This window comes from Choloepus didactylus, chromosome 18 (genome assembly GCF_015220235.1).
Source record: "Choloepus didactylus isolate mChoDid1 chromosome 18, mChoDid1.pri, whole genome shotgun sequence".
NCBI lineage: Eukaryota > Metazoa > Chordata > Mammalia > Pilosa > Megalonychidae > Choloepus > Choloepus didactylus.
This window is the reverse complement of record NC_051324.1, coordinates 10852368-10877138: the sequence shown is the minus strand read 5'-3', so window position 1 is coordinate 10877138 and position 24771 is coordinate 10852368. Positions and strand designations below refer to the sequence as shown.

The following is a 24771-nucleotide window of genomic DNA, read 5'->3' as shown; positions in this document are numbered from 1 at the left end:
CGGCAGTTGCTCGGGGTGGGACAAAGGCCCGGGGGCGGGGCGGGGCGGGTGGGCTGGCGGCCGCCCCCCATACAACAGGTGCACATTCCTGGGCGGCTCGTCACTTCCCCTGCGCTGGCAGTCCCGGCGGCTCACAGAGCGAACTTGCTGAGTGACGGGGCTGGGCTATGACCCTCGGGCCGCTGCTGCTGCTGCTGGGGGCTCTGGGGGCGCCGCTCGCTCCGGGTATGTCTGGACCCTGAGAGGGCAGTGCCAGGGGCCGGGGTCGTGGCCGGGCACCATGGCTCCACTTGGTGCTCTCCTCCCCCAGGCGCCCACGGCTCGGAGGCCGAAGGCCGGCTCCGCGAGAAACTTTTCTCGGGCTATGACAGCTCGGTGCGCCCGGCACGGGAGGTGGGCGACCGCGTCCTGGTCAGCATTGGTCTCAGCCTGGCGCAGCTCATCAGCCTGGTGAGGGTCGCGGCCGAGGGGAGGTCGGGCCCCGACAGGCTGGGGGGCGCGGCTGTGGGCAGGGTGGGCCGGAGGGACAGGCTGGGTTGGGGCCTGCGGAGAGGCCGGGCCGAGTGCCGGGTGAACAGTTAGAGAAGATTGGGCCGAAATCGGACCAATGGACACGCATGGGCGGGGCTGCCGGGCACCCGGGGGTGGAGCCGGGGAGGGTGATGGACGGGTCTCAAAACGAACTGGGACTGGCGGACCCGCTGGGGGGCGGGCTGGCAAGGCGGGGGCGGAGCTTGGCGCGGGAGGCGGACAATAAAAACGGCGGGCGGCGATTGGCTGCTGGGCCCTGGGCGGGGCTGGTAGAAGGACAGGCCCCACGTGCCGATAGCAGGAAGGGGTGTTACAGAGATACAGGCGGGGCCTGGACCCAAGCAGATGGGGCTTAGAAGAAGGCCGAGATCCTTCGTTTCTCTCCACCTCTCTGCACCTCTGCCCTTTAAATTTTTCCCTTCTAGAACGAGAAGGATGAGGAGATGAGCACAAAGGTGTACTTAGACCTGGTACGGAGACCCTGTGGGGGAGGGGGAAGGGGAGCTTTCCGCTGCCTTTACAGTTTTCTCGAATATCCAGCCCAATAAGAATACTTTTTGCGTCACGATCTCAGAAAACGCGTGTATAAATGAAACAGAAAGAAACAGCCGCTTCAGTGCCTACCTTTACTACGGGACTTTCACTGCATGCATTTTTCATTCTTCTCTTTTTTTTTTTAACATGTGTTTTGTCCCACTAATTTGATTCTCCACCCACAAACTGCAGTTTCAAAAATACTGTTTTAGAGGATAGCTGGTTGCAACCTCATTTTTTACAGACGAAAACATTGGGGCCCAGGGCGGGGGACGGGGAAATTGGGTGATGTGGGTCCCAGCGAGTGGCCTCCTGACCCCCAGCCCCTATCCCCGCTACTCCCCTCCCTTGCATTCCCTTCGGCTTCCCTCGGGATCCCAAGTTCCGTCTCGGCCTCCAGCCCCAGACAGCCCCTCAGCCTCTGCTCCTCTAGGAGTGGACTGACTACAGGCTGAGCTGGGACCCCGCGGAGCACGACAACATCGAGTCGCTCCGCATCACGGCTGAATCCGTGTGGCTACCAGACGTGGTGCTCCTCAACAAGTAGGATCTTCACAGGTTTCGGGCGGTGGGGCGGGGCCTCCGGAAGGGGCGGGGCCTGACCCCAGACGAGCCGATCCCTTCCCCGCAGCAATGACGGAAATTTTGACGTCGCTCTGGACATTAACGTCGTGGTGTCCTCCAGCGGCTCAGTGCGCTGGCAGCCCCCGGGCATCTATCGCAGCAGCTGCAGCATCCAGGTCTCTGGGTCCCACCCAGGAAGCTCCAGGCGCTCTGAGGAACTCGCTCCCCCGGAGACCCTGACTCCCCAGCGACCCCTAGGCCTCCCTTGTTACTCACCATGACCCTCATCTCTCTTTTGCCCTCCTGGTTTTCCGTTGAGTTTCTTCTTCTCTGTACACTTTCATTCAACCCCAGTCTTCCTCAGTGACCTGCCCCCATTTCCTCAATGGCCTCCCTGACTAATCTGCCAATGCTCCTGTGACTCCACGTCCCTGTGATCTCCCCTGGGATCCCTCTCTCCCTAGTACTCCATTCCTCTGATCCCGATCTCCCCTTTCACCTTCCCAGCGATCTCTCAGACTCCTCCAGCCTCCACCAGTTCTCTTGCAGCTCTAGTGACTGCCCGCTCCATCCAGGTCACCTACTTCCCCTTCGACTGGCAGAACTGCAGTATGGTGTTCCGTTCCTACAGCTATGACAGCACAGAGGTTAGTCTGCAGACGGGCCTCGGTCCCGACGGGCAGGAGATGCAGGAAATCCACATTCACGAAGGGACCTTCATTGGTGAGTGGGTGTGGCACCCGTGCCCAGGGTCTTTATGATTTCCAGTTTCCAAGAGGCTGATGAATAAACCCCATCAGTGATGATGCAACTTTATGGGTCAGCAAGGTGGGTATGACTGTCTACACTTCACAGATATGGAAATTGAGGGTTGTCCAAATTCATTAGAGGTGGGCTGCCCAGCCCAGTGTCCACAGCTAGCCCCTTATCACAATAGCCCCTTTAGGGGCTGGCACCAACTAGGACAGCTCCCACACCTGGGCCCCATGCTTCTACTCTCCCCCACCCAGAAAATGGCCAATGGGAGATTATCCATAAGCCCTCCAGGCTAATCCAGCCTCCGGGAGATCCTATGGGAGGAAGGGAAGGACAGCATCAGGATGTCACCTTCTACCTCATCATTCGCCGGAAGCCTCTCTTCTACCTGGTCAATGTCATTGCTCCGTGTGTCCTAATCACTCTCCTGGCCATCTTCGTCTTCTACCTGCCTCCAGATGCAGGTAAGAAGGGAAGGGGCCCCAGCCCTCCCTCCCACCATTAGTTTAGCTCCTTCCTCTTCACCCTTCATGCAGGTGCAGTTTTCCTGCCACCCAGGCCATCCTGGATTGTGCTCCTGCCCATCCAACCCAGGTTTTCCCTTCAACCAGAGCCACCCCATCTGGATCCGGGTTTCCCTTCCCACCAGCTGAGCCCAACCTCAGGCTTTGCCTCCCCTCTGCTGCCCCCTTCTCTCCAGCCCAGAGAGGGGACATCTGGACTTTGTCTTCAGCCCTAGGATCTCTGAGGAACTTCCTCTTCTCTGACAACAAACTCCCCAGCTTAAACAATGCTTCCTGTCTCTTTCCCCATTCCCAGCCTCCCCCTCTCCCACTTTCCAGACACTAACTAGTAGCCCCTCAACCTCCCATCTCCCTGGGCAATAATAGCCAGCATTTCTCTGGAAGCAGCATGTGGTAATGGGTAACCTGGGGCAAAGCCCTTGGTCTCTGTGCTTCTGGAACTGGGGGCAATTACCATCCCCATGAGGAGGGTTACTGTGAGGATTACCTGAGTTAAGAGAACAATGCCTGGAACTCACTAAGTTCTATGTAAGTGTTGGCATTGCTTTTACTATTTTTGCTATAAGATAATACAGTTAACATGTTACATACATTAACTCAATTCTAATCTTTACAACCACACTGGGAGGGAAGTACTGTATTGTGGGTACTATTTTGTAGAGGAGGATAAAGAGGCTGAGAGAGTTTAAACTCATTTGCCTGACATTGGAGTTATTGAAGGGCAATGTCGGTACTCCAGCCCGTCTCAGTGCCAGTCTGATGCAGAGTCCCGAGATCCTTAACTCTGGTAGTCAAACAGGCTTTCCTCCTCTCTGGCATCAAGTGCCCTCTATCCAGGAAAGGTGAGTGATGCAGCTCTAGAACTCACTTCCAAGTGTAACCCCTACTCCCTCCTGGAGCAGGGCAAATCTTAGAACCCAAAATTCTAGAACTGAAGTAGAGCAGAGCATGAAAGTCATTCATTTCAATACCTTCCATGAAGTTTGCAGTGCCTGTAGTGTCCACAAAGAAAATCAGCCAGCTGGCGTATCCTCAAATACTTTCATTTTTCGACCCTTCAGATTGCTTTGTACTTCCTGAAAAAGCCTCAGGAGTTGGTCTCTTTATTGATGGGACAATATTTGTTGAGTGTCTCTGATCTTCTAGACACTGGGAATACATCAATGAATAAAAGAGACAAAAATCCCTGCCCTCATAGAATTTATGATCTAGAAGAGAGACAGTCAATTAAAAAAAAAGTCTCTTATATAGTATATTAGAAGAGGACAAGTACTAAGTAGAAAAATAAAGTAGGAAAGGAGGTTGGGGAGGATGAGTGGGGGGAGGAGTTGCATTTTAAAAATAAGATGATCATTAAATGTTTCACTGAAAAGGGCACATCTGAACAAAGACTGGAAGGAGGCAGGAGAATAAGCCAAGCAGATATCTGGGGGAAGAATGTTCCAGGCAAAGGTCCTGATGTTGAGAGTGTGCCCAGCATGCTCAAGGGACAGTAAGGAGGCTGAGGTGACTGGGTGAAGTAAGCAAGGGGGGAAAAGTAGGAGAAGTCAGAGAGGTAACGGGAAGGCTTCACAGGCCTTAGTGAGGGTTTTGACTTTTATGTGGAAGGAAATGAGGAGCCACTGGAGGGTTTTGAGAAAAGGAGCTGTCTGATCTGACTGACGTTTTAACAAGCTCCATCTGGCTGCTCTGCTGAGAACAGTCGGCAGGGGGCAGAGGGTGAGGCCAGGAGGCCAGCTGGGAGCCCTTCGTCATCATTCTCCAAGAGGTGATGGTGGTTCAGATCAGGGTGGTAGTGGTAGACATGATAAGTCATCAGTTTCAGGATATATTTTGAAGGGAGAGCTAGTAGGGTTTGCTGTGGATTAGTAATGGGATGAGAGAGAGAGGCGAGGATGACGCCAAGGATTTTGGCCTGAGCCCCAGGAGAGACAGGGTTGTCATGAGAAGGAGAAGACTATGCAATAAAGGGGTAGCATTGGTGGTAGGGGAATTAGGTATGGACATGTTAACTTTGCGATATCTCTTTGCTGTCCAAGTGGAAATGTTAAGGAGGCAGGTGGATATGTTCCCGGAGATCAGGGCCGAGGTTCACACTGAATGCAGATGACCTTTCCAGAAGCCTGTCCTTGAGGGGGCTGGAAACACGATGTATAGAGATGGCCTTCTGGCAGGGCCTAATCCCTCCTCTTTCCCCTTTGCCTCCCAAAGGGGAGAAGATGGGACTCTCCATCTTTGCCCTGCTGACCCTTACTGTGTTCCTGCTGCTGCTAGCGGACAAAGTGCCTGAGACCTCCCTGTCAGTCCCTATCATCATCAAGTACCTCATGTTCACCATGATCCTCGTCACCTTCTCAGTCATCCTCAGCGTCGTAGTCCTCAACCTGCACCACCGCTCACCCCATACTCACCAGATGCCCCTTTGGGTGCGACAGGTAAGAGAGATCTCCACCCCCAATCTGTGTTGAAACTCCCAATCCTAGTATTAGGCTTTTTGCCCAGGTATGGATCCTCGTGCCCACCAACCCCAGCTCCAACCTTCCCTTTCATGGACCATAAGGAGAACTGCAACTACCTGGGAGAGTTGTTGAAGTGCTAAGATCCATTGGGTTTGAAACCTCACACAATGAATTTTACTCTCCCATCACTGTCATTCCATTGTTCCCACACTGTCTTCCTTAATACTGCCCATCCTCGGTCCAAGGGCAACGTTCTCCGGGTTGGGCATTATCAAGGTGGGAGTCCCCAGTACCTCTCTTTTCAGCCCGGATGCCCCCTGAAGAGCTCTGAAGGCTGTGTGGTTGCATTTCCTTGTCTGCGTACGTCTGTGGGACCGTGTGCACTAATGCAGAGGAATGGGCGTGTGGAGTGGGGGGGTTGACTGCTTCCCTCCTGCTCTGAAAGCATAAGGGCCCCCCCAACACGCCTCTTCTACTCCATCTGCAGATCTTCATCCACAAGCTCCCTCCGTACCTGGGTCTGAAGAGGCCGAAGCCTGAGAGAAACCAGATGCCCAAGCCTCCTCCTCTAGCCCTCAGAGACTCCTCAGGAAGTGGCTGGGGTCGGGGAACAGATGAATATTTCATCCGGAAGCCGCCAAGTGATTTTCTCTTCCCCAAACCCAACAGGTAGGACGTACTTCCCCAACACCCACATAGAAGGGAGAGGGAGAACTACAACTCCCAAAAGACCGTGCGGAGGCAGGCGGCCCTGGCTCCCGGAAGATGCTGTGATTGAACGTCATGGGAGCTGTAGTATCCCTCCAGCTGTGCACTTTGCGAGCAGGTGGGACAGCAAGCCTAGAGGGGTGGGAGCAGTTGCTGGAGGCTGCAGACGCTTGTTGAGGTCGCCCCTAGTTTTGAGACCCGGCAAGTTACCGGAGGCGGAGCTAGAGCTCCGGCGTGGGGGCGTGTCCTTGCGCCGGGGGCGTGGCCAAACAGTCAGCCTCCCCCAGGTTCCAGCCTGACCTGTCTGCCTCGGACCTGCGGCGATTTATGGACGGTCCAAACCGGGCAGTGGGTCTGCCTCCCGAGCTGCGGGAGGTCGTCTCCTCCATCAGCTACATCGCTCGACAGCTGCAGGAGCAGGAGGACCACGACGCGGTAAGTCCAGTGACGGTGGGGCCGGGCAGGGACCCTGTGACTCTGGCTCCTCCCTGAAACTCAGGCTCCGCCCCCAGCCCTGGGTTTAGTTTCTGACTGGCAGCTTGCCTCCTTTGGTCCCGCCCCCTGATTTCCCACTGGTCCTTCACGCCCCTCCATCGCCCCGCGTCCGGGCCGTGGGGGTGGGCCTCCCTGGGGGTCGGGCCCGGAGCTCAGGAGCAGTGTCCTCGGCCGACCCCCAGCTGAAGGAAGACTGGCAGTTTGTGGCCATGGTAGCGGACCGCCTCTTCCTATGGACCTTCATCATCTTCACGAGCGTCGGGACCCTCGTCATCTTCCTGGACGCCACGTACCACTTGCCCCCTGCGGACCCCTTTCCTTGAGGACGGCAGGGCGGAGACGCAGGTCCCCCGCCAGTTGAGCTGAAAATCCTCCGGTACTCTCAGCCCCCGTTTCTTCCCTGCCTCTTAACTCCTTCACCAGAAATCCAGCCCTCTCCCGTCTGGTTCCTGGGGAGGGAGCTGAGTGGGGCTGAGGGCTGGGCTTCGGTGTGGCGAAAGCAGGGCCGTGGGTCCACCGGGAATGCGCCATCAGCTTATTTACTTTTTGGGTTCTTGAAGGTGCTCCTTTGAAGATCAACATCTAGGCCCCCAATGGGCGGGAACCAAGAACAAGAATTAGACAAAGTCCTGTGAATGCAGGAACGGTGTCTTGCTCACCAGTGTCCCCAGCACCTGGCTTAAGTCCTGACCAGTAGAAGGTAGCAGGTGCTTAACAATTGAATGACTAGGAAAAAAAATTGGAAGGAAATACACCAATTGATAGTGCTTATCTTTGCATATTGGGACTATTGTTCATTTTTTTCTTTCCTTTTGCTTTTCTGTAACTTGTTTTGAAATGAGTATTATCTTTCAAGATGAAAAAAAAAATTAAAAGTTCTTTCTAAAAGCATGCTTGTAATGTGTTTGTAATGAGAAAGTGTTTTAAAGACTTCCATTCATGTTCCAGCTCTGGTGCGCAGACCTTGGACAAGCCATATAGACTGCCCCGTGCCTCAGTTTCCTCATCTGTACAATGAAGTTAATAATAGTAGCTGCTCCTTAGGGTTGTCTGAGGATCATCGGAGAAGGTAACGAAAGCACTATATAGTACATATCAGAGGTCACAGACTGGTGTTTGGCCCATGTTGCAGGCTGTAGGCCTGTGCAGTTTTTAATTGGCAAACTTTTGAAATTGGAATATTTCATGGACAATTTTGCATTTCTGGTTTCTCTTGAAAAAACTTTAAAAAGCACAGTAACACCAGTTCTGGGTTCCCTCTTGGCACCAACCCGCCAGAGCTGATTAGCGGCTCCCCACTCTGGGCAGTGCATTTGCCCCGGAATTCCCTACAGCCTCTACCCACCTGACCAGCTTCACTCATTCTCCCTGTCCAGCCTCCATAACAATAGAAAAGATTCAGGGAAGGGGAGGCCATAAGGGCGGAAGTCCATGGGAAGGCTAGGAATGGAGAGAGGCCTCCGCCTGCCCTGTGGCCATCACAGGTTCGTTTTGGGCCTCTGTTTCCTTTCACCCTGGGAGAAGTGCTGGACAGGTTTAAGGCATGGCCCCTCTGGGACATGGTTGTGCACCAGCCTTGTGAACTGGACTGAATTAATGTTTCTCTCTGGAGCTTGGCCTGAAGGCAGCTGGATCCCAGAGCCGGCAGCTAGAACAGGACTGAGCGTCAGCAGGCCCTCACGCCTACTGCCCTGCTGGAAGTCGTCCTAAGGGAGAGAATAGGGCTTCAACTCCCAGGGATCCCCAGGGCACAAGACTAGCCTGTCCTTGTCCCCCAGACCCACCAGCCACGGAAATAATCGCACCTGGCACCCCACTGCGGAGCACAGTTCGTTTGTCTTGTTGGTTTATTGGCCTAGAGAGTTGGACACACACACAAATGCGGAGATAAATATCACTCAGTTTCTCTAAGTCTGGGTCCTCACTACGTGTAGAGCAAATCTGTAGAATTCTAAACCTCGCGTGCTGTGGCACAGAACCATGGCCCCCCACTCCACCATCACCCCCCTTCCCATGGGGAGAGAGGGCACAGACTAACAAGACTTGAGAATTTCCAAAGGATGAAATCGCAAAATCCCAAATTTCCAGCATCTGAAATTCACAATATCCAAGCCCCCCACCTCAAATACATATATTTTAATCTCCACTTCGCCACAATTTCATCAGTTGCCCAGGACCACCACATGTGGGAAACTATTTTCCTAAATCATAGTTTCAAAAAATGTCTACAATCTCAGCTGTCCCCAAATAACCAAGGTTTTTGAATTTTGACCCATTCTGAAATTCCAACTTCTGGGTCCATCCATACTCAACCCCTCCCATCTCCTGTGCCTTTTTGGCCTCAGAGAAGGGCAGGCAAAGGACAGGGGGGATCAGAGTCACCTGCGCCCCTGCCTCCAGGCCTTCCTCAGTCGCTCTTGTGGTTCCGCTGTATGTATATATAGATATAGCTGTATATATCTATATATATCTATATAATTTGTGTGTTGATATATATATATGTATTCTTTATTATGTATGTTTTTCGCAGTTTTTCTAAAGTGCCAGAAACAAGATTTGTGGGACATTTTTAGTGATTTTTTTTTCTTTTTTTGCATTTTCCCCCATTTTAAACTTTTTCCCCCCTTAAAAAAATTGGAACTTGGTACATTCAGTAGGAAACTCTTCACTCGAGCTGTGGCCAAGACCAAGAAAAGTGCAAAGAGACAGCAGGGGAACGAAGGAGCGACCTTCCTCCAAGGTTAACATTCAGGGAGCCTGTTGGAAACCTTCTCCCCCTTCCTGTAGGATGGGAGGGTACAAGGAGGCAGGAGGACGCTTCCGTCCCTCCCCCGACTCTCCTCCCTCCAGAAGCCATGGTCTTGCCCTCCCAGCTGATGCAGGGACGGCAGCCATCTTGGCCCCAGAACACAGTAGCTGGGGAAAAGGCTGCCATTTCCATGACAGCAACTTTTTCCCTTTTTAAAAATGCACTCCTCTAATTCCCATTGGTCAAATTTGCTCCCCCAAACTGGCTCTCCCCTTGGAAGCTGTCTTTTCGTGGGGTGGTGGTAGGAAGTGTTTATCCAATCACAGAGGGGGACGCCCAGTTTTCAAAGACAATTAGGAGCAAACGTTTCTTCATCTCCCCCACTGGAAGGAAATACAGGGACCCCTGACCAGGGTAAACTAGTGCAAATTGGGGATGAGGGACTATTTAGGGTCCCTGCACCCCATCCCTAGGCTGGGATCTTTGGGTGTGGGAACTGAGTCAGAGATGGGGTGTAAGGTGCTATTTTGGAAAGAAAGTTGGTGGGGGTACCCCAAAGCCCACCAGGCGGGTAAGATGGCTCCCCACAGACCACATGGAGTGACTGGTAAGGGGAGTGACACTGGGGAAGGTGGGGGCGAAGGTAAGGATGGGAGGTCATGTGCAAAGCTCGGGCTCACCCACCCATCCAACCCCCATCGTTTTTCTGGCTATTTGGTCTAGTCTGGGAGAAACCATCAGGAAAAAACAGGGAGGAAGAAGATTCCTCTCCCCGTCTCATATGGAGCTTCTCCCTCCTGGCCCCCAAATCTGGTTTGGCCCAGAAGAGGCCATGTCTCGAGGCAGGAAGAGGTGTGATCTGCTCTCCTCTTTTGCCTTGGAAGAATCTGGGGCTTACCGGATTTGGGGGTCAAGATAGGGCCAGCACTGGTGCTGCCTGGGCTGGGAAAGTGATCAGCCATGGAACAGAGGGGTAGCCCTCCCTCCAACACCTGCTTGACCTGGAATGGAAGAGACCATCTCCATGTCCAGGAATCCAGGGAGTACTATGGAAGATCCAAAGGCATGGAAGCCCAGGAAGGCATGGCATCTTAGCGTGAAGGAAGCAGGAACATAGAAACCGACCCTGGGAAAAATGGGATCCAAAGCCATGCTCCCAGGTTGTGGGGCGGGTATCACAATGGTCTGGTCCAGGCCCTGGGCCATGCCACCCTCTCAGCTGGGGTGGGGTAGGGAGAAGAAACAGAATGGAATGTGCTAGGAAGCATCTGGGGAAGGAAGGGCTGTAGGGGAAGAGAAAGCTTCAGAATGAGGGGGAGAACACTGGGTGAGAGAAATGGTTTCCCCCCAGGGTTACGAATCAGCAGGGGTAAGGGCTAGACATTCAGAGCTGTTGGGGGCCGTGAGGAGAGATTCATGTAAGTATATTGCTCAGTTGCCCCAAGGGCTGGAGAAGGGACGGGGACTGCCCCTGCCCCTCATGGAGGCCATTCCCTGGAGAATTGAGAGGGGAACCACCCAAGATCCCTTCCCAGGAGATGGGAGAACTACAATCTCACACAAAGCAGCCTGACCCCTGAGCTCCAGGGGCCCCCCCAAGTCCCTGCACAAGAGTGTGGAGGGGCTCCCAAGGGGCAGGGAGGCCAGGGCGCTGGTAGTGGTGGGAGGGTTCAGGGAGGGTAGCATCTGGTGAACGGGGGGAGCTGGCCCGAGAGCTCACCCCACATCTCCCTTCTGGGTTCTCTCAATTCCTGCCCTTTCCCCTTCTCCCTTAGAGGGGACTGGAGGAGGAAGAGTTGGCGGGGCTGGGGGCGGTGGCGTTGGGGGTGCTCCTTGAGGATTCACTGTGTAGCCAAAGACCCCTGGGAGGAAGGGAAGGGCCCCTGCCCCCTTCTCATCAGGTAGGACCATGTTGAGAGCAACCGGGAGCGCGGCCAGGTTGCTGAAGTTGTAAGGGTAGGCAGCGAGGAGCTGGGGGCCGTAGACGAGGGGGTAGGGCTCAGGGTAGAAGGTGACTTTGGCAGCCCCCATCCCCTCCATCCGGTCCCCCTCCCCAGGCCCCACCGGCCCTTCACTTCCAGCTTTCCCCCTGCCACTGCCAGGTTCCCGGCCGCTCCCAATCAAAGCCAGTGGAAATTCCTGCACAGGCGGGTATGTGTAGCTGCCCGCTCCTGGCGCCATGGGGGGCTCCTTGCCCCCCGAGATGACAGGGTCCTGGAGCGAGGCGGGCTCCAAAGCTTCCTCAGCCGCAGCGTTTCCGCCCCCCGCCTCCCCGCTGGACGACGAGACTTGCATCTCTTGGGGGGCCTCCTCCTTGACATCCCCAGGCCTGGCGCCGGCGCTGCCCTTGGAGTAGGCAATGACGGGGGTGGGGGTGCCCCCGGGCCTCTCGGCCGCATGCCTCTGCCCATGGCGGCTCAGGGCGGCTGCCGTCTTGCACACCTTGGCACAGTGAGGGCAGGCGAAGCGGGTGGAGGGCTTCCGTCCAGCCCGGGAGCCGTGGGGCCCCCCGCTGTGGGCCTCCTGGTGCTTTCGCAGCTTCCTGGGGGTGGTGAACGTCTGGGCGCAGTCCCCACAGCGGTGCCTCCGCTCGCCGCGGGCGCGCCCCGCCGGGCCCTCAGCCGCTGGGGGGTCCTCCCAGCTCCTCCGCTCCAGCTTCTGTCTCCAGCGGGGTGGCCGGCGGCCCCTGGGCACCCCACTGCCCCCGCTGCTGCCCCCGCTGGCGGTTCCAGCCTTGCGCTTAGGCTTGTACGAGTAGTAGGGCCTCCAGAGCTGGTCTTCTCCTCCTGCCTTTGCCTCTTCCTCCTCCTCCTCTTCTTCCTCCTCCTCCTCCTCGTCTTCCTCGCTCTCTTCCACCTCCTCTCCGCTCAGCTCCCCGGGACGCAGGTCGGTTTCTGAGATGCGGCGCTTGACGATGGCCTCCTCCCCGATCCGCACAGTGATCTGGCACAGCGGAGGGGGCGCCTGCAGCTGGGAGGGGCCCCGGCCAGGCCCCGCTGGGGCGCCCCCACTCCCAGCAATCCCACCCACGGGCTTGGCTGTGTAAGTCAGGGTCCTCCCAGCCCGTGGGTTCCGGCTCTTGCTCTCCTCCGTGGCTGCGGCTGGCCCCGCTGCTGTGGCTGGGCTGACTGCTGGGGCTGGACTGGTTGGCGTGGCGGCTGGCTCAGGGGGCGGAGGCGGGTATTCACGTTTCTTGGGGGGCCTCGGGGGAGCGGTGTAAGTGATGACCGAGGCGGCCTGGCCACCCCCCGTGCTGGCTGGTCCACCCCCCGCACCACCACTGCTACTGCCCCCATGGACGATGACGGAGGGCGCTGGGTGGGCAAAGGTGATGACAGAGGGTGCTGGGCCAGGCTCCGGGGCAGGCTGGGGCCCTGGTGGTGGGCTAGCTGGCATGGCTGCAGGGGCCGGCGTGTCGAGGCTTGGAGACAGCGGGGCCTCAGGGGCTCCCTGGCTGTAGGTCTTGTACGGCCGCTTGGCTGCACGCATGGGGAGCAGGCGGTACAGCTTGAGGGTGTTGAGCTTGGGCTTATAGCCGCCGTTGGGTGTCTTCTCACTGGCCAGGAGGCCCGGGCTAATGCCATGGAAGGCTCGCTGGTGGGTCTTCAGATTGTAGTAAGTGACAAAAGTCTCCCAACAGAAGATGCACTGGTACCTGGGCCAGGACGGCAGGGAACAGGGCAGGAAGAGAGCCACTTGAGTCAGGGCCTCAGCTTCCCGTGTCCTCTGCTGCCCCCCACGCCAACCTCTTCTGCCCGCCACCATCTGCTTGCCCCCCCCACCCCTCTTCCTGCTGCTTTTCTCACCCTGGCAACCTCAGGAGTCCTAGCTCGGCCCCCCACCGGCTGGGAGACTCTAGGCCTCCAGCTGGCCCATCGTGACTCGGGAACAAGCACATACCCTAAGTCACAAAGCTTTCCTCTGACGCACACATGACGCAACGGGAAAAGGCCTTGGGAACACGGAGGCAGCATAGAAATACAAGGTCCTGTTCTGAATATTCTAACTATTGGTGGATGTGCCCCAGCTCCCCAGTCCCCTCCCGTGAGGGCAACTTTCTCTTTCCTTCTCTGCCGTCTCCACAGCGCTGAGCCAGGACGTGGCTGCTGAGGAACAGCAGCTGAAGGAACTGGTGGCTGGAGGGAGATGGAGGGGTGGGCAAAGGTGGGCAGGGGCTGGTGGGGGAGCGCGCAGGTCTTGGGACGACTTTCTTGGCTCCCTGTTCTGCCCGATGCCTCCCTGACTACATGGTCCCTGGGCCCCCTCTACCCTCCAGCCAGCTTGGGGGCTCACCTGCGCTCCCCAGTGTGCCACACCTCGTGCTTGGTGCGGTACTCGGCCAGGGCGAACACCTTCTCGCAGTAGCGGCAGGGGTACTTCCTCCGCCAGGAGTGGACGTTGCTGTGCCGCTTTAGGCTCGACAGGGTCACGTAGGAACGCTCGCAGGCTGCGCACACATACAGCACGTGGCCGCCCACCACCTTCACCACATGCTCGGGGCCACCACGGAAGCCCACTGCAGGGGGCAGGGCCGAGGCGTCTACTCCTGCAGGGCCTCCGGGGCCAGAGCCCCCGGCAGACCCCCGGGTGCTGGCCCCCCGTCGGCACTGGGCCTCATGGGTCTGCAGCCGCTTGGGATGGATGAAGCTTTTCCCACACTGGGGGCAGGGGAGGGGCCGCCGGGGCAGGGGGGGCTGCGAGTCGGGGGCCTGGGCCTCAGCCCCACCCCCCTCCCACTCCCCGGCTGGCCCGGGACCCGGCCCGAAGCTGTCCTCTTCGGCCTGAGAAGGGGCCGCGGGGGCCGGGGCAGGAGGTCCCCAGGCCTCTCCTCCCTCCCCCAGGCCCTGCAGGCGGGAGATGCCCAGGCGCCGCCCCAGGGCTCCAATCTCGGCCACAGCTGCCCCGTCCCCTCCGCCACCAGGCAGGGCGAGCCGGGCACTGTAGATGAAGTTGAGGACATCAGAGAAGGCAGCTGCGGGCACTCCCGGCAGCTCCAGGACCCGGGGCGGGGAGGAAGCAGGAGGTGAGGCTGGAGGGGGAGAGGAGGAGAAGGAGGAGGAGGAGGACGAGGACGAGGAGGAGGAGGAGGACGAGGAGGAAGAGGAAGAAGAGGACGAGGAGGCGGCAGTGGTGGCGGCAGCGGTGGCGGTGGCAGGGTTGGGGGCCGAGACCCCAGTCACGGGAGGGAGGGGCAGCGGGGCCGAGGTGAGCAGGGCCTCTCTGAAGAAGGGGCTGGAAGCAGCCAGGACGCTGCGGTGAGCAGGGAACTTGGTGTCTCCGGCTATGAGGGTGACGTCACAGAAGAGGCCGCGGAGCCGCTGCTCATTGAGCTGGCGCAGCACGGCGGGGGCGTGGGACGGGTCCGTCACCTCTGCAGGGCGGGGCATGGCGCCAGCCTGGACGGGGGAGAAGAGGCCGGGGGAAGGGGCCATGAGGACCCAAGGGAGGGGGCTGAGGTCCTGACAGCAGGGGGGCGTCTGGGGAGGGTCTCAGAGGCCCGGCAGAGGGCAGGCCTCCAAGATCGGGGTGATGGGCTGGGAGGGCTCAGCGACCGGAGGAATCGCTTCAGGTCGCGGAAGTCAGGGATTAACCTTGGACCCCGGCCAGTGTCCACGACCAGTATGTCGAACATCTGGGGCCGGAAGCGGCCTAGGATCCCTCAGGTCACGGTGAAGGTCAAGGGGACATGACCTCCCAAGTCACCGAGAGCGAGTAAGGGACGGAAACGCTCTCACTGGAAGCAGGAAGAAGCCCCCACATCTCCTGAGAACCATTTCCCAGGCCTTCCCAGCCTCGACAAAATGGCTGCCTGGCTGGCCGGGGCCGCGGCCCAGCTGTCCGTGGCTGCCGACCTCGCGGCCCCTCTCACCTGAGAGCACAGCCACCATGGAGCGCGGGGGGGTGTGGCTCAGCAAGTCCCTTCTGCTGGGCCTCTTCCTTCTGTGGAGAAACAGAAACCATGTCAGGGGAACCCAGAGGAGGAGGAGGCAGGGAGCGCGTCCTCAGGGAGGGAACCGGGAAGGAAGGGACCCCAGGAAGTGGGCTCCCCGGGGACGCCAGGGCTGCTGGGCATGGCCTGACCCCTCCCTGCACGGGGGCGCCTCTGTCAGGTTGTGGTGTCAGCCGCGTCCATGTGGGCCTGGGAGGTGACACGATATGTGGCAAAGCTTCTTTTACTCGCCCTGAGAGGTACAGCAACAAGACAATCTGCAAATTCCCAATTCACTGACTGCCGGACTCAAAACAAGACACGCCGCAGCCAAATCCCACAGGTCTGGGGAGGCCTGTCAGATGACTCTCAAGTCCCTTCTGCCCAATCTTCGGGGCTCCAAGGAAATCACAGATTTGCATGTTGCCTTTCTTCGCAATGGCCTCATTTACATATCAAACTAGATTTGCGTGAGCTTTTTTAATGGACCAAGCAACTAGACAGTCAAATGAGGAGAGGGCCTCCTCACAGCACCCCGCAGCCCCCACATCAGAGCGGGGGCTCTGGCCTGGGTACCAGGTGACCACCCAAGGCCAGGGATGCACACGCACACGCACAAGCCTGCTCCAGTCCCCAGACGGCACAGGGAAGGGGTGCCCTTCCTTACTCTGCAGCCTGGCGGCCTCAGGACTTTGCCGGGATGTGCGTGTGTGTGTGTGTGTGGGGGGGGGGGGGCTGGAACCCCATCTCAACTCTTGGGTCATACAAAAGGAATAGCAGGCACCCCAAATGAGAGCTGGGGCCCTCACCAGCCCTGAAAGCACCTCCTAGCCACTTGCCCCTGCGAGCACCATTTTTCAGATGCAGATCCAAGTTCCCGAGCCTTTACAGTGACTAATCCAAGGTCACACCTTGCTGGGACCAACAGGTGGAGCCTGTCCACAAAGCCAAGGCTGCGGACCTAAAAGCAGAGCCCTCAGGCCTTTGTCTCCCCTGGAAGCTTGCCCCTCTGTTTGGGGTCACCCTTCCAAATGCCCAGGGTCACGTGTCCTCAGTGTTCTGCATCGGATGAGTTCCTCATATAATCCCCCCACACACACACCAAATGTTCTTTTCCCATTTACCTCTTATGCTGGCTGGAGTAAACAAGCCCCCGCCTGCCTTACTTTCCCCAAAAGACTGCCCTGACACCACCGCTGGGTGGGAAGAAGGAAGGTGGTCAGAAGCATGATATCAGAAGTTTGAACAACCCTTGACTGCCAGGCATGGATCAGATATTCGATCCAGTGTAACCAAGCGAGTTGTTGGACTGCGGGAAGGTAGGGAATCCTGGGGAGAGGCCGTTCTTGGGGCTGCCCACTCCATTCCATACCAGCACCCTGGCCCACTGGGACCCTCGAGGGTCAGGCTTGCACTGTCTCAAGAGGCAGCAGTTAGCACCCCCACTTTCAAATGACAGACTGAGGCTCAGAGACTTTAGGTAGCTGGCTCAAGGATATTTAACCAGTTAGAAGTGGGGCTGGCATCTGACCCCAGAAGTCTGGCTCCAGAGCCTGTGACCCTGACGACTACACCGCACCTCACACCTGAGAAGAAGGGCATGTTTATGGCCCCCACTGGCCCCTCTAGTTGCCTTTGGGAACATTAGATGAACGGCCACTTCCTCCCAGAGGTAGCAGCCCTGCATACGTGAGCAAAGCAAATGTTCAATTCAGGTTCCCGTTTATCCCCTAGGCTGGGACTGCCGAGCTGCATGACCATCGTGGCAGGCTTGGCACTACTGGTGCACGGCAGTGTGCTGAGTGCCAGGGTTACCCCGACAAGGCAGTCAGGGATCCTCAGAACCCCAGGGGACTAAAGCTTGATCAGCCTCTTGTAGCAGCCATTTATGAAATACTGATGTGCCAAGTATAGGGCGTCATACCATTTTAACACTTCCAATGACCACGGAGAGGCAGGGGCTATCATCAAACCCATTTCACAGATGAGGAAACTGAGGCTCAGAGAAATCGCATACTCCAAACTCCCCACTTTCAGGTTGAGGGAATGTAGGGGTCTCTTTGCTAACCAACCCTGCTCTCCAGAGTTCAGGGTCCCCATCATCGGAAGGTTTAAATGAGCTAATAACTGGCAGTACCTAGAAGAGGACCTGGCATGCAGTAAGTGGTCAGTAAGTGCTGGCTCTTGGTAGTATCTTGGAACTCAGTCCCAGAAAACACTGGGGGAAGTAGTGAAGACAGAAGCAGAGATCAGACTTCACACTAGGTTTGGCGGCTCTGTGGCTTTCTCTACTCTCGTCAGGCAGCGTGACCTTGGGGTGCCAATGAGGCAGGAGTCTGAACACAGACGTAGACACACTTCACCTCTTGCTGTTCCCTCTGCCTGGAATGTCCTTTCCAGGTAACCTCGTCACCTTGTCGCCCCACCTCCATTAAACCTTGATTCAAAGGAGCCTCCCCTGGCTGCCCCCTACCTCCCTACTACCCTACTTTTGTTTTCTCCTTGGCACTTAGTAAAACATATTGTTCATTTATCTCTAGAATGTAAGCTCCGGGAGGGGGGTGGCAGGGATTTTTATCTGCTTTGTTCACTATTGTATCTCCAGGGCATAGAACAGTGCTTGGCGCACAAAGGGAAGTAGGAGAATGTGGGGTGAAGGAATGAACCTGCCTCTTCAACCTGCCTGGAGTCTGTCCACCCTCTGTGGTCGAGTCAGCCAGGAGCTGGGGACAATGACTGCAACTCGACCCCTTCTGCAGGACTCGCAGTTTGCCTGATCCACTTCCAGGGGCTTGACATACATCGCCTCATGATATCTTCAAAACCGCCACCCAAAGCGGATGATCCCAATTTTCCAGAATGGGAAACCGAGGCTCAGAGAGGGATATGCCTTGCTCAGGGTCACACAGCTTGAAAGCAACAGAGTCAACACTCGCACCCAGGCCCCTCTCGCTCCCCAGGTGCTGAATCTTTCCCCTGTGCCACACTGCCGGATCCTGTCCTGAAGGGGCCTGTGACTGGCCAGCTGGTTACATAAATCACCACGCAAGGCCTCACGTGCTAAGTGCTAAATGTGTCATGTCTGACTCCACCCTTTCCCTCGCTCCCCACATCCAGTCACCAAGTCTGGTCAAATCCACAGCCAAGCTTCTTGGGAACGGCTCTGGAAGTCGTCTCCGTGCCCCTTGCCCTCCTCCTCTGGCCCCCAAGCACTAGCATGGCCTATGGCCGTGGCCGCCCAGCTGCCCCTCTGCCCGGGGCCCTATCTTCTTGCATCCAGCCCTCCTCCCACTGCAGGGCAGGGTCCCCAACTGCGGCGCAGGCATTCGTTCCCACACTCAGAAACCTCTGCTGGTCCCCACAGGCTCCAGCATAAAGTCCAAACCCCCAGCCAGGCCCTCAAGGGCTCTGGTCTCTAATCCTGCCTTGTCTTGCGTTAGTCTCCCTTCAAGGCCCCGGGGTGCCGCCCAACCCAACCATGCCCCTGCTCCCTGCCTTTGCCTGTAGAAACGCCCTTTCCCCAGCCTCTTCTCAAAATCCCGCCCGAGTGTTCAGGTCTAACTCAAATGGCACCTCTTCCTTGGTCCTCCCGGCACACAGGACAAGGCTCAATTCCTCTGCTCATCAACATTTCATGCCCGTGGCCAGTGCCCCACAGTGCACAGCGGCAGGGCTTTAGGCTCTTGTTCCCTCCTCATTCAGTCTTCTGAAATGGATGGGTGCAGATGCTGAGTTCTGCAGAAATTGGGGAGAAGTACTGGGGCGAGGGGCACAGAAAGGCAGCAGAGTACAGTGGTGATGGGTGCAGGATACAAACCTGGCAGCCTGGGTTCAAATCCAGCTCCCTCTTAGCAGCTAAAGTGACTTTGGGCCGATTACTTCATTTCTCCCTTGAAAGAGGGAGGTGATTACAGTACTGACTTCCACAGGGCCGTAGTGAGGCCTAAATGAGCTCTCCCACGTAAAGGCACCCAGATCTGTGCCTGGTGCACAGGAAGTGCTCAGTTAGCATTATTATTATTAGTGAAGCCCAATAAGGGGATCCCCAGGGCTGGCAGAGGGCTGCCGGTGACTGGTCCAGGTAGAACCCCAAACCCTAGATACTTCCCAGTTACCTTCCCCCCAAGCTATGTCCCAGTCCTGTTGGAAGATGGGTAAGGCAGGTAAATAGCCCCAATTTACAGGTGAGGAACTGAGGGTTACTCAGGCAAAGTGCTACCTGACAGACTCAGTTCCAGTGTAGGGCTCCTTCCCCTCCACCGGGCCCCTGCGTGTACCTGTTGTGGAGGCCTCAGCACCCCCCAGCACCCCCCTTCCCCGACTCATGCAGGAGGGCCTGGCCACAGGGCCCGACCCCCCCTACCCCAAGTCACTTACATCCTCAAAGCCAGGCCAGGTGCACACGTAGGGCACACACACCACTCACTCACACACACACACACACAAACACACACACCTGCAGAAGGGCCCAGGCCCCAAAGGTGAGGAAAACCTGTTCTGAGAAATCTGCCTAGTGAGCAAATTCCATTCCCAGACCCCTCCATGGTCACACAAGCGCAGGAGTGCGGCCTGGAGTGCGTCAGAGGAGGAGAGGCGGAAAAGCCAGATACACCCGCAAGGGGGGCAGAGAGAGGGCGGGGGTGGCGGGGGGGTGGCGAGAGACTGAAAACTTTGCATTGCTTTTTTCCATTTTCGCGACAGGAGTCATACACCTGGCCTTGACATAAACATGGCCAAGGAGCCACAACTCAGTGCAAGCCCACTTCCCTTGCAGCCGACCTGGCCTCTCCACCCGGTGACCCTGACACTGTGGGGGTGGGGGGAAGAACGCAGACCCCGCACAAAGGCTGCGACAACACCCAGGCCTCCTGGCTGCTGCCCTTGCTCTGCCCCATATTTATCTCCCTGCTTTCCCCATAACATCCTCACGCAGCCCCACACCACCACTGCCACTCCGAAGCCAGGCACGCACACACAGCCCGCTGCCGGCCTCTCGGGGCCCTAGTCACGCCACCTCCCTCCCCACAAGTGTTTTCTGACCAGCTTGCCTCCCAGTCCAGCAGCCCGGACAGGCTCCCTCAGCCGACGTCACAAAAGAATCTCATAGAGAATGTTGCAAACACACAACCTTCCCCTGGCTCTCGGCTGCCCACAGTCCCATAAACACAAGCTGCACATTCCGCCCTGAGCCCCTTGCACCGGTGGCAGCCAACCCGCAGCACCCGAGACACACCCTGGGGTTTCTCAGCCCCCATGCGCCATCTGTGGGACCTGAGTTCTAGATGTGCACCCCCCCATTGCGACCCGCTTGTCACACAGCCACCCAAATCCAACCAGAGGCCTGTCCTCACCACGACTGGACCACACCTCAGCAGGGCCACCGAAAGGGGACCCAGACGTGACGCCTTCTGACTCAAAGATACGCAACCGCCCCTCCAAATGGGCACATGTCCCCTGCACTGTGGTGCCTCCACAACATACACACCATGCCAGCTATGCAGAAAACCATTCACAAACAGCTCATCGGGGGAGCACAAGACACATACGTGCAAGAAAAGCCAAGCTTTAGTAGAAAACATACCTCAAACCCCACATCTAACAAACTCCGCACTCAGACGAATTGTGCCATGCTTCAAAAGTCCATCTGTCACCCAAAGCCACAGGGCCACACTTGGGATTCTGCCCCACCACCCTGGACACCCCTCTTGCCTCTCTGCCCTCAGAGCCCAGAGAGGGCCCTACGGGGACCCCCACCCCCCCCACCCCGGCTGCCAGACCAGCAAACGGTGGTGCCCAGGAGAGGTTTACCTTGCCCCACAACACAGCAGCGAGACACAATCTCCAGGACTCACAGCCACAACCTTGCCCCGACGGCGCGGCGGCTCCAGGGCGCCTGCTCCCCTGCGCACCCCGCACACCCCAACTCTGGGGAGCTCGGCGGCCCACCCCTCCCCCTCTCTGCCTGGCTCCTACGCCATCGCCCTCCCAGCAGCTTGCAGCGCCTGCCCGGGCTCACACCCGCCCCACCCCACCCCCAACCTGCCCCACGGGGGGAGGGGGACCCTAGGCTGCAGAATTAACCCTTCAAAGTGTGTGCAGGGGGTGAGCGCGGCCCCTCCCACGGCCCCCGGCGATCGGGCGCTCCCCCCTCCCCGCCGCCACCCGACCGGACGCCACACCAGGGCCCCCTTAGTCGCCCCCCAGCGCCGTGCGCGCCTGGAGGCGGGGCCAGGCCCAGCCCCCGACCCCAGAGCCCCCAGGTCAACTCCAAAGGGGAGCCGGCGGGGCGCGGGGCGCGACGCGGACCCCCGCGGCGCCGGGCAGCGGGGAGGGGGCCCGGCAGTTGGCTCCGGTCCGCCCTGGTCCTGCCCGGCTCGCCCCGGGGCCCACCTGACTGCGATGGCGCCGAGTCCACCAGGCCCGGCTCATCACCGTGGCCGCCCCCGGCCGCTCCGGCTTCGCCCGCCTCCAGCTCCGGCTCCGGCTCCGGCCCCGGCCCCGGCCCCCCCAGCGCCCGGCCCCGGCCCGGCCCCGCCGCCGCCGCCGCCGCTGACATCATCGGCTCCCCCCGCCCCGGTCCTACCCCCACCCCCACCCCCGGAAACAGTCCCCCCCCAGCGCCACTGCCGCCGCCGCCGCCGACAGGAGGCCGGCGCAGCGCAGCCGACACACGGCTCCGGGCTCCCGGCTCGGGGCGAGCGCGCCCGACGGCCTTCGCGGGGCCGATCCCGGGAAGGGGACCGCGCGGCGCCGGGCGGGTGGGCACCGAGCAGGCCGCGGCCGGGCTGCAGCCCCCGTGCAGGGGCGCACGACCACCCACTACCCGGGAAGCGAGCCCCCTCTCCCCCCTACACCCTCACCCCCGCAAGCCCTTCACTCAGCGGGACACACACACCCTCTCCGGGAGCTGACACAACATGGCAGGCTCACAGGCCCAGTGGGACCAACAGAGCCGGGGTCAGTGCACCCACAGGGGCAGCCCCTTGGACACGCGCACACCCTGGCAGGAATGTGCAGGGACACCCCCTCCTCCACTCAGGCCCCGGGCAAGAAAGGGCCAAGCCATTGGGGGCAGAATACTTCAATGACCAACCAGAGCAGAAGCAGAACAGGGAGCTTGGTATTTTGTCCCCATGGGCCCAGGTGTCTGCGTACTTGGGTGTAAATGCAGAAGCCTTGGCCCGGGCCTCTGGGGACAGCACCAACAAAATACCCGGTGGAAGCACACAGGGAAGAAGCATTCCTGAAACCCTAGAGGGAGAATCCCAGAGACTCCTCCCTGGTGTAGGAAAACTCAGAACTCAGGAGCCAGAGAAGCCAGAACTTGGGAGCTTGTTTCTTTGAAATCTTTCTGCAACAGGGCAACACATAAATAAACAAATTAATTAAAAAATCCAGGAAGTCTCATCGCAGAGCTAGTTGTAAAGAGAAAAAAATAATAATAATAAAGAACCTACACTTGGGAGTCACGGGGACATAGATATAAAACAAGTAGAGTTGGAAACAATGAGAAAATAGGTCTGTCCCCACCTGAGGGAGGTGCCGGGGAAGGGCCCCCCACCTCCCCACCTGGGGGAGGTTCCAGGGAGGAGCCCCACCCCCTCTCCAACAGGTCACAATGGCTGGAGCTCTGAAGGGCCCAGGCCCCTGGAGCCAGGAGGAGAGGAGGGGATCCCAGGAGAGATGGTGAGTGTGGGGGCCAGGGGGGATGGAGCACAACTCTACCTACCTGTAGCTTCTGGCTGCCCCCCACCCTCCTCCCTGAACTTTCCAGCTGTCCTAGAGACACCCACAGATGAAATCCATAATGTGTACCCACATGTCCCTGGAACCTGTGACATCACAGATATAGACAGCCTCTGAGGCCGCCTCCCGATCCTCAACCCAATAGTGCATCCCTGGATCCTCTGTTTCTCCTCCCTGGAACAACTTACCCAGAGAAGCATTATGCTCCAGGAACCTCTCATTCCTGCTTTAGAGGCTCGAGGCCCACACTGCACCTCACCCATCTTTCAGGCCTCTTCTAGCTCCTAAGAGTTCCTCAGCAAGAGAGCTTGCCCCCTCTTGTATCACAGGGTCCCAGACCCTACCCTGGCATCTGCCCTGACCCAGGTCCCCCAGGCTGTGGCTTCCCTCATGCCCAAGCTCCTTTCTCCCTTACAGGCTGGCAGTCACCCCTACTTCAACCTGCCCGACTTCACCCAGCCGTCGCCACCCTCCACTCCGTCCAGCCTCCCCTCAAACCAGCGCATCCGGCCCTCTGATACCACCAAGGGCCTGCTTGTGGCCTTGCTGGGTGGGGGCCTGCCCGCCGGCTTCGTGGGCCCCTTCTCCCGTATGGCTTACCAGACTTCCCACTTGCCCTCGCTGGAGCTGCTCATCTGTCGATGCCTCTTCCATCTCCCCATCGGCCTGCTACTCAAACTGCGCGGCGACCCACTGTTGGGGCCTCCCGATGTCCGGGGCCGGGCCTGCCTCCACGCCCTGCTCAATGTCCTCAGCATCGGCTGCGCTTACAGTGCAGTTCAGGCGGTGCCCGCGGGCATCGCTGCCACCGTCCGCAAAGGTTCTTCTACCATCTGCTCTGCTCTCCTCGCCCTCTGCCTGGAGAGCCAGGGTCTCAGCAGCTATGACTGGTGTGGCCTGTTGGGCAGCATCCTGGGACTGATCATCATTGTGGGACCCGGGCTGGGGACACTGCAGGAAGGGACCACGGGCATCTACACCGCCCTGGGCTACGTGCTGGCTTTCCTGGGTGGCATGGCCCTGTCCCTGGGGCTTTTGGTGTATCGTTCCCTGGACTTCCCCTCCTGCCTACCGACAGTGGCCTTCCTGTTTGGCTTGGTGGGGCTGGTGACCTCTGTGCCGGGGCTTTTTGTGCTGCAGACCCCCGTGCTGCCCAAGGACCCTCTGAGTTGGAGCTGCGTGGTGGCAGTGGGGATCCTCGCCCTGGTCTCCTTTGTGTGTGTGAGCTATGCGGTCACCAAGGCCCACCCGGCCTTGGTGTGTGCTGTCCTGCACTCGGAGGTAGTGGTGGCCCTGATGCTGCAGTACTACGTGCTCTATGAGACTGTGGCACCTTCTGACATCATGGGGGCAGGGGTCGTATTAGGCAGCATTGCCATCATCACCGCCCAGAACCTCAGCTGTGAAAGGGAGGGCCAGGTAAAGAAGTGAGATCGTACTGGAGAGCTTGGGGGTTGGGAGGGCAGGGGTAAATAGGAGAGACTGCAGTTCCCACATGGGAGAACAAGAGACTGAAAAAGAACTGATGTGGAAGAGGGACACCGCTGAGAGTCAAGGGGTGACTTGGGGACTTGATGGAGAGGGAATACCTAGGGGACCAAGCCTTAAGGGGCAAGGGTCTGAGGAGCAGGTCAAAAGGGCTGAGGTTTTGTGGGGCAAGGCAGAGCAGGATGTGGGTCATGGGGAAGATGCCCCTCAGCAACAGAGGAGTGTCTGAGCATTTGGGGTGTTTAGGCAAACAGAGCCAAGCCATTGCACTGGGGGAGGGGAGCATGC

The 24771-nt window shown here is 58.3% G+C and overlaps 3 protein-coding genes across 7 annotated transcripts; 2 read left to right on the top strand and 1 right to left on the bottom strand.

Annotated features, from left to right (window-relative positions):
• The first annotated feature begins 104 nt into the window (after positions 1 to 104).
• On the top strand, positions 105 to 9096 carry CHRNB1 (cholinergic receptor nicotinic beta 1 subunit). 4 transcript variants are annotated; one of them, XR_005212816.1, is made up of 12 exons: positions 118 to 225; positions 311 to 450; positions 957 to 1001; positions 1499 to 1608; positions 1697 to 1805; positions 2205 to 2352; positions 2640 to 2849; positions 5121 to 5344; positions 5856 to 6037; positions 6364 to 6511; positions 6754 to 6947; positions 7520 to 9096. XR_005212816.1 is itself a non-coding variant. In XM_037810142.1 (11 exons), exons 1-11 carry the CDS (start codon positions 168 to 170, stop codon positions 6892 to 6894), a joined length of 1515 nt encoding a protein of 504 aa, XP_037666070.1. In that variant the 5' UTR covers positions 120 to 167; the 3' UTR covers positions 6895 to 7464. The 4 variants fall into 4 exon arrangements, 1 of the variants encoding a protein (XP_037666070.1); XR_005212815.1 differs by lacking the exon at positions 7520 to 9096 and adding an exon at positions 7132 to 7464 and having other exon boundaries at positions 119 to 225; XM_037810142.1 differs by lacking the exon at positions 7520 to 9096 and having other exon boundaries at positions 120 to 225; positions 6754 to 7464.
• On the bottom strand, positions 8396 to 21778 carry ZBTB4 (zinc finger and BTB domain containing 4). 2 transcript variants are annotated; one of them, XM_037810140.1, is made up of 4 exons: positions 21640 to 21778; positions 15190 to 15260; positions 13614 to 14716; positions 8396 to 12975 (listed from the first exon to the last, which is right to left on the bottom strand). In XM_037810140.1, the coding sequence occupies exons 3-4, from the start codon at positions 14705 to 14707 to the stop codon at positions 11037 to 11039; spliced, it is 3033 nt and encodes a 1010-aa protein (XP_037666068.1). In that variant the 5' UTR covers positions 14708 to 14716; positions 15190 to 15260; positions 21640 to 21778; the 3' UTR covers positions 8396 to 11036. The 2 variants fall into 2 exon arrangements, with proteins under 2 accessions (XP_037666068.1, XP_037666069.1); XM_037810141.1 differs by lacking the exon at positions 21640 to 21778 and adding an exon at positions 21058 to 21133.
• A 330-nt stretch (positions 21779 to 22108) lies between these two features.
• SLC35G6 (solute carrier family 35 member G6) lies at positions 22109 to 24716 on the top strand. The gene is made up of 2 exons (XM_037810143.1): positions 22109 to 22935; positions 23413 to 24716. The coding sequence occupies exons 1-2, from the start codon at positions 22933 to 22935 to the stop codon at positions 24424 to 24426; spliced, it is 1017 nt and encodes a 338-aa protein (XP_037666071.1). The 5' UTR covers positions 22109 to 22932; the 3' UTR covers positions 24427 to 24716.
• The last annotated feature ends 55 nt before the right edge of the window (positions 24717 to 24771 follow it).

Coding starts and splice junctions, on each gene's coding strand:
- ZBTB4 (XM_037810140.1), bottom strand. CDS start 14,707: ATGCCCCGCCCTGCAGAGGTGACGGACCCGTCCCACGCCCCCGCCGTG. Junction 12,976..13,613: donor TGGCACACTGGGGAGCGCAG/GTGAGCCCCCAA, acceptor GTCCTGGCCCAG/GTACCAGTGCATCTTCTGTT.
- CHRNB1 (XM_037810142.1), top strand. CDS start 168: ATGACCCTCGGGCCGCTGCTGCTGCTGCTGGGGGCTCTGGGGGCGCCG. Junction 226..310: donor GGGGGCGCCGCTCGCTCCGG/GTATGTCTGGAC, acceptor CTCCTCCCCCAG/GCGCCCACGGCTCGGAGGCC. Junction 6,512..6,753: donor AGCAGGAGGACCACGACGCG/GTAAGTCCAGTG, acceptor GCCGACCCCCAG/CTGAAGGAAGACTGGCAGTT.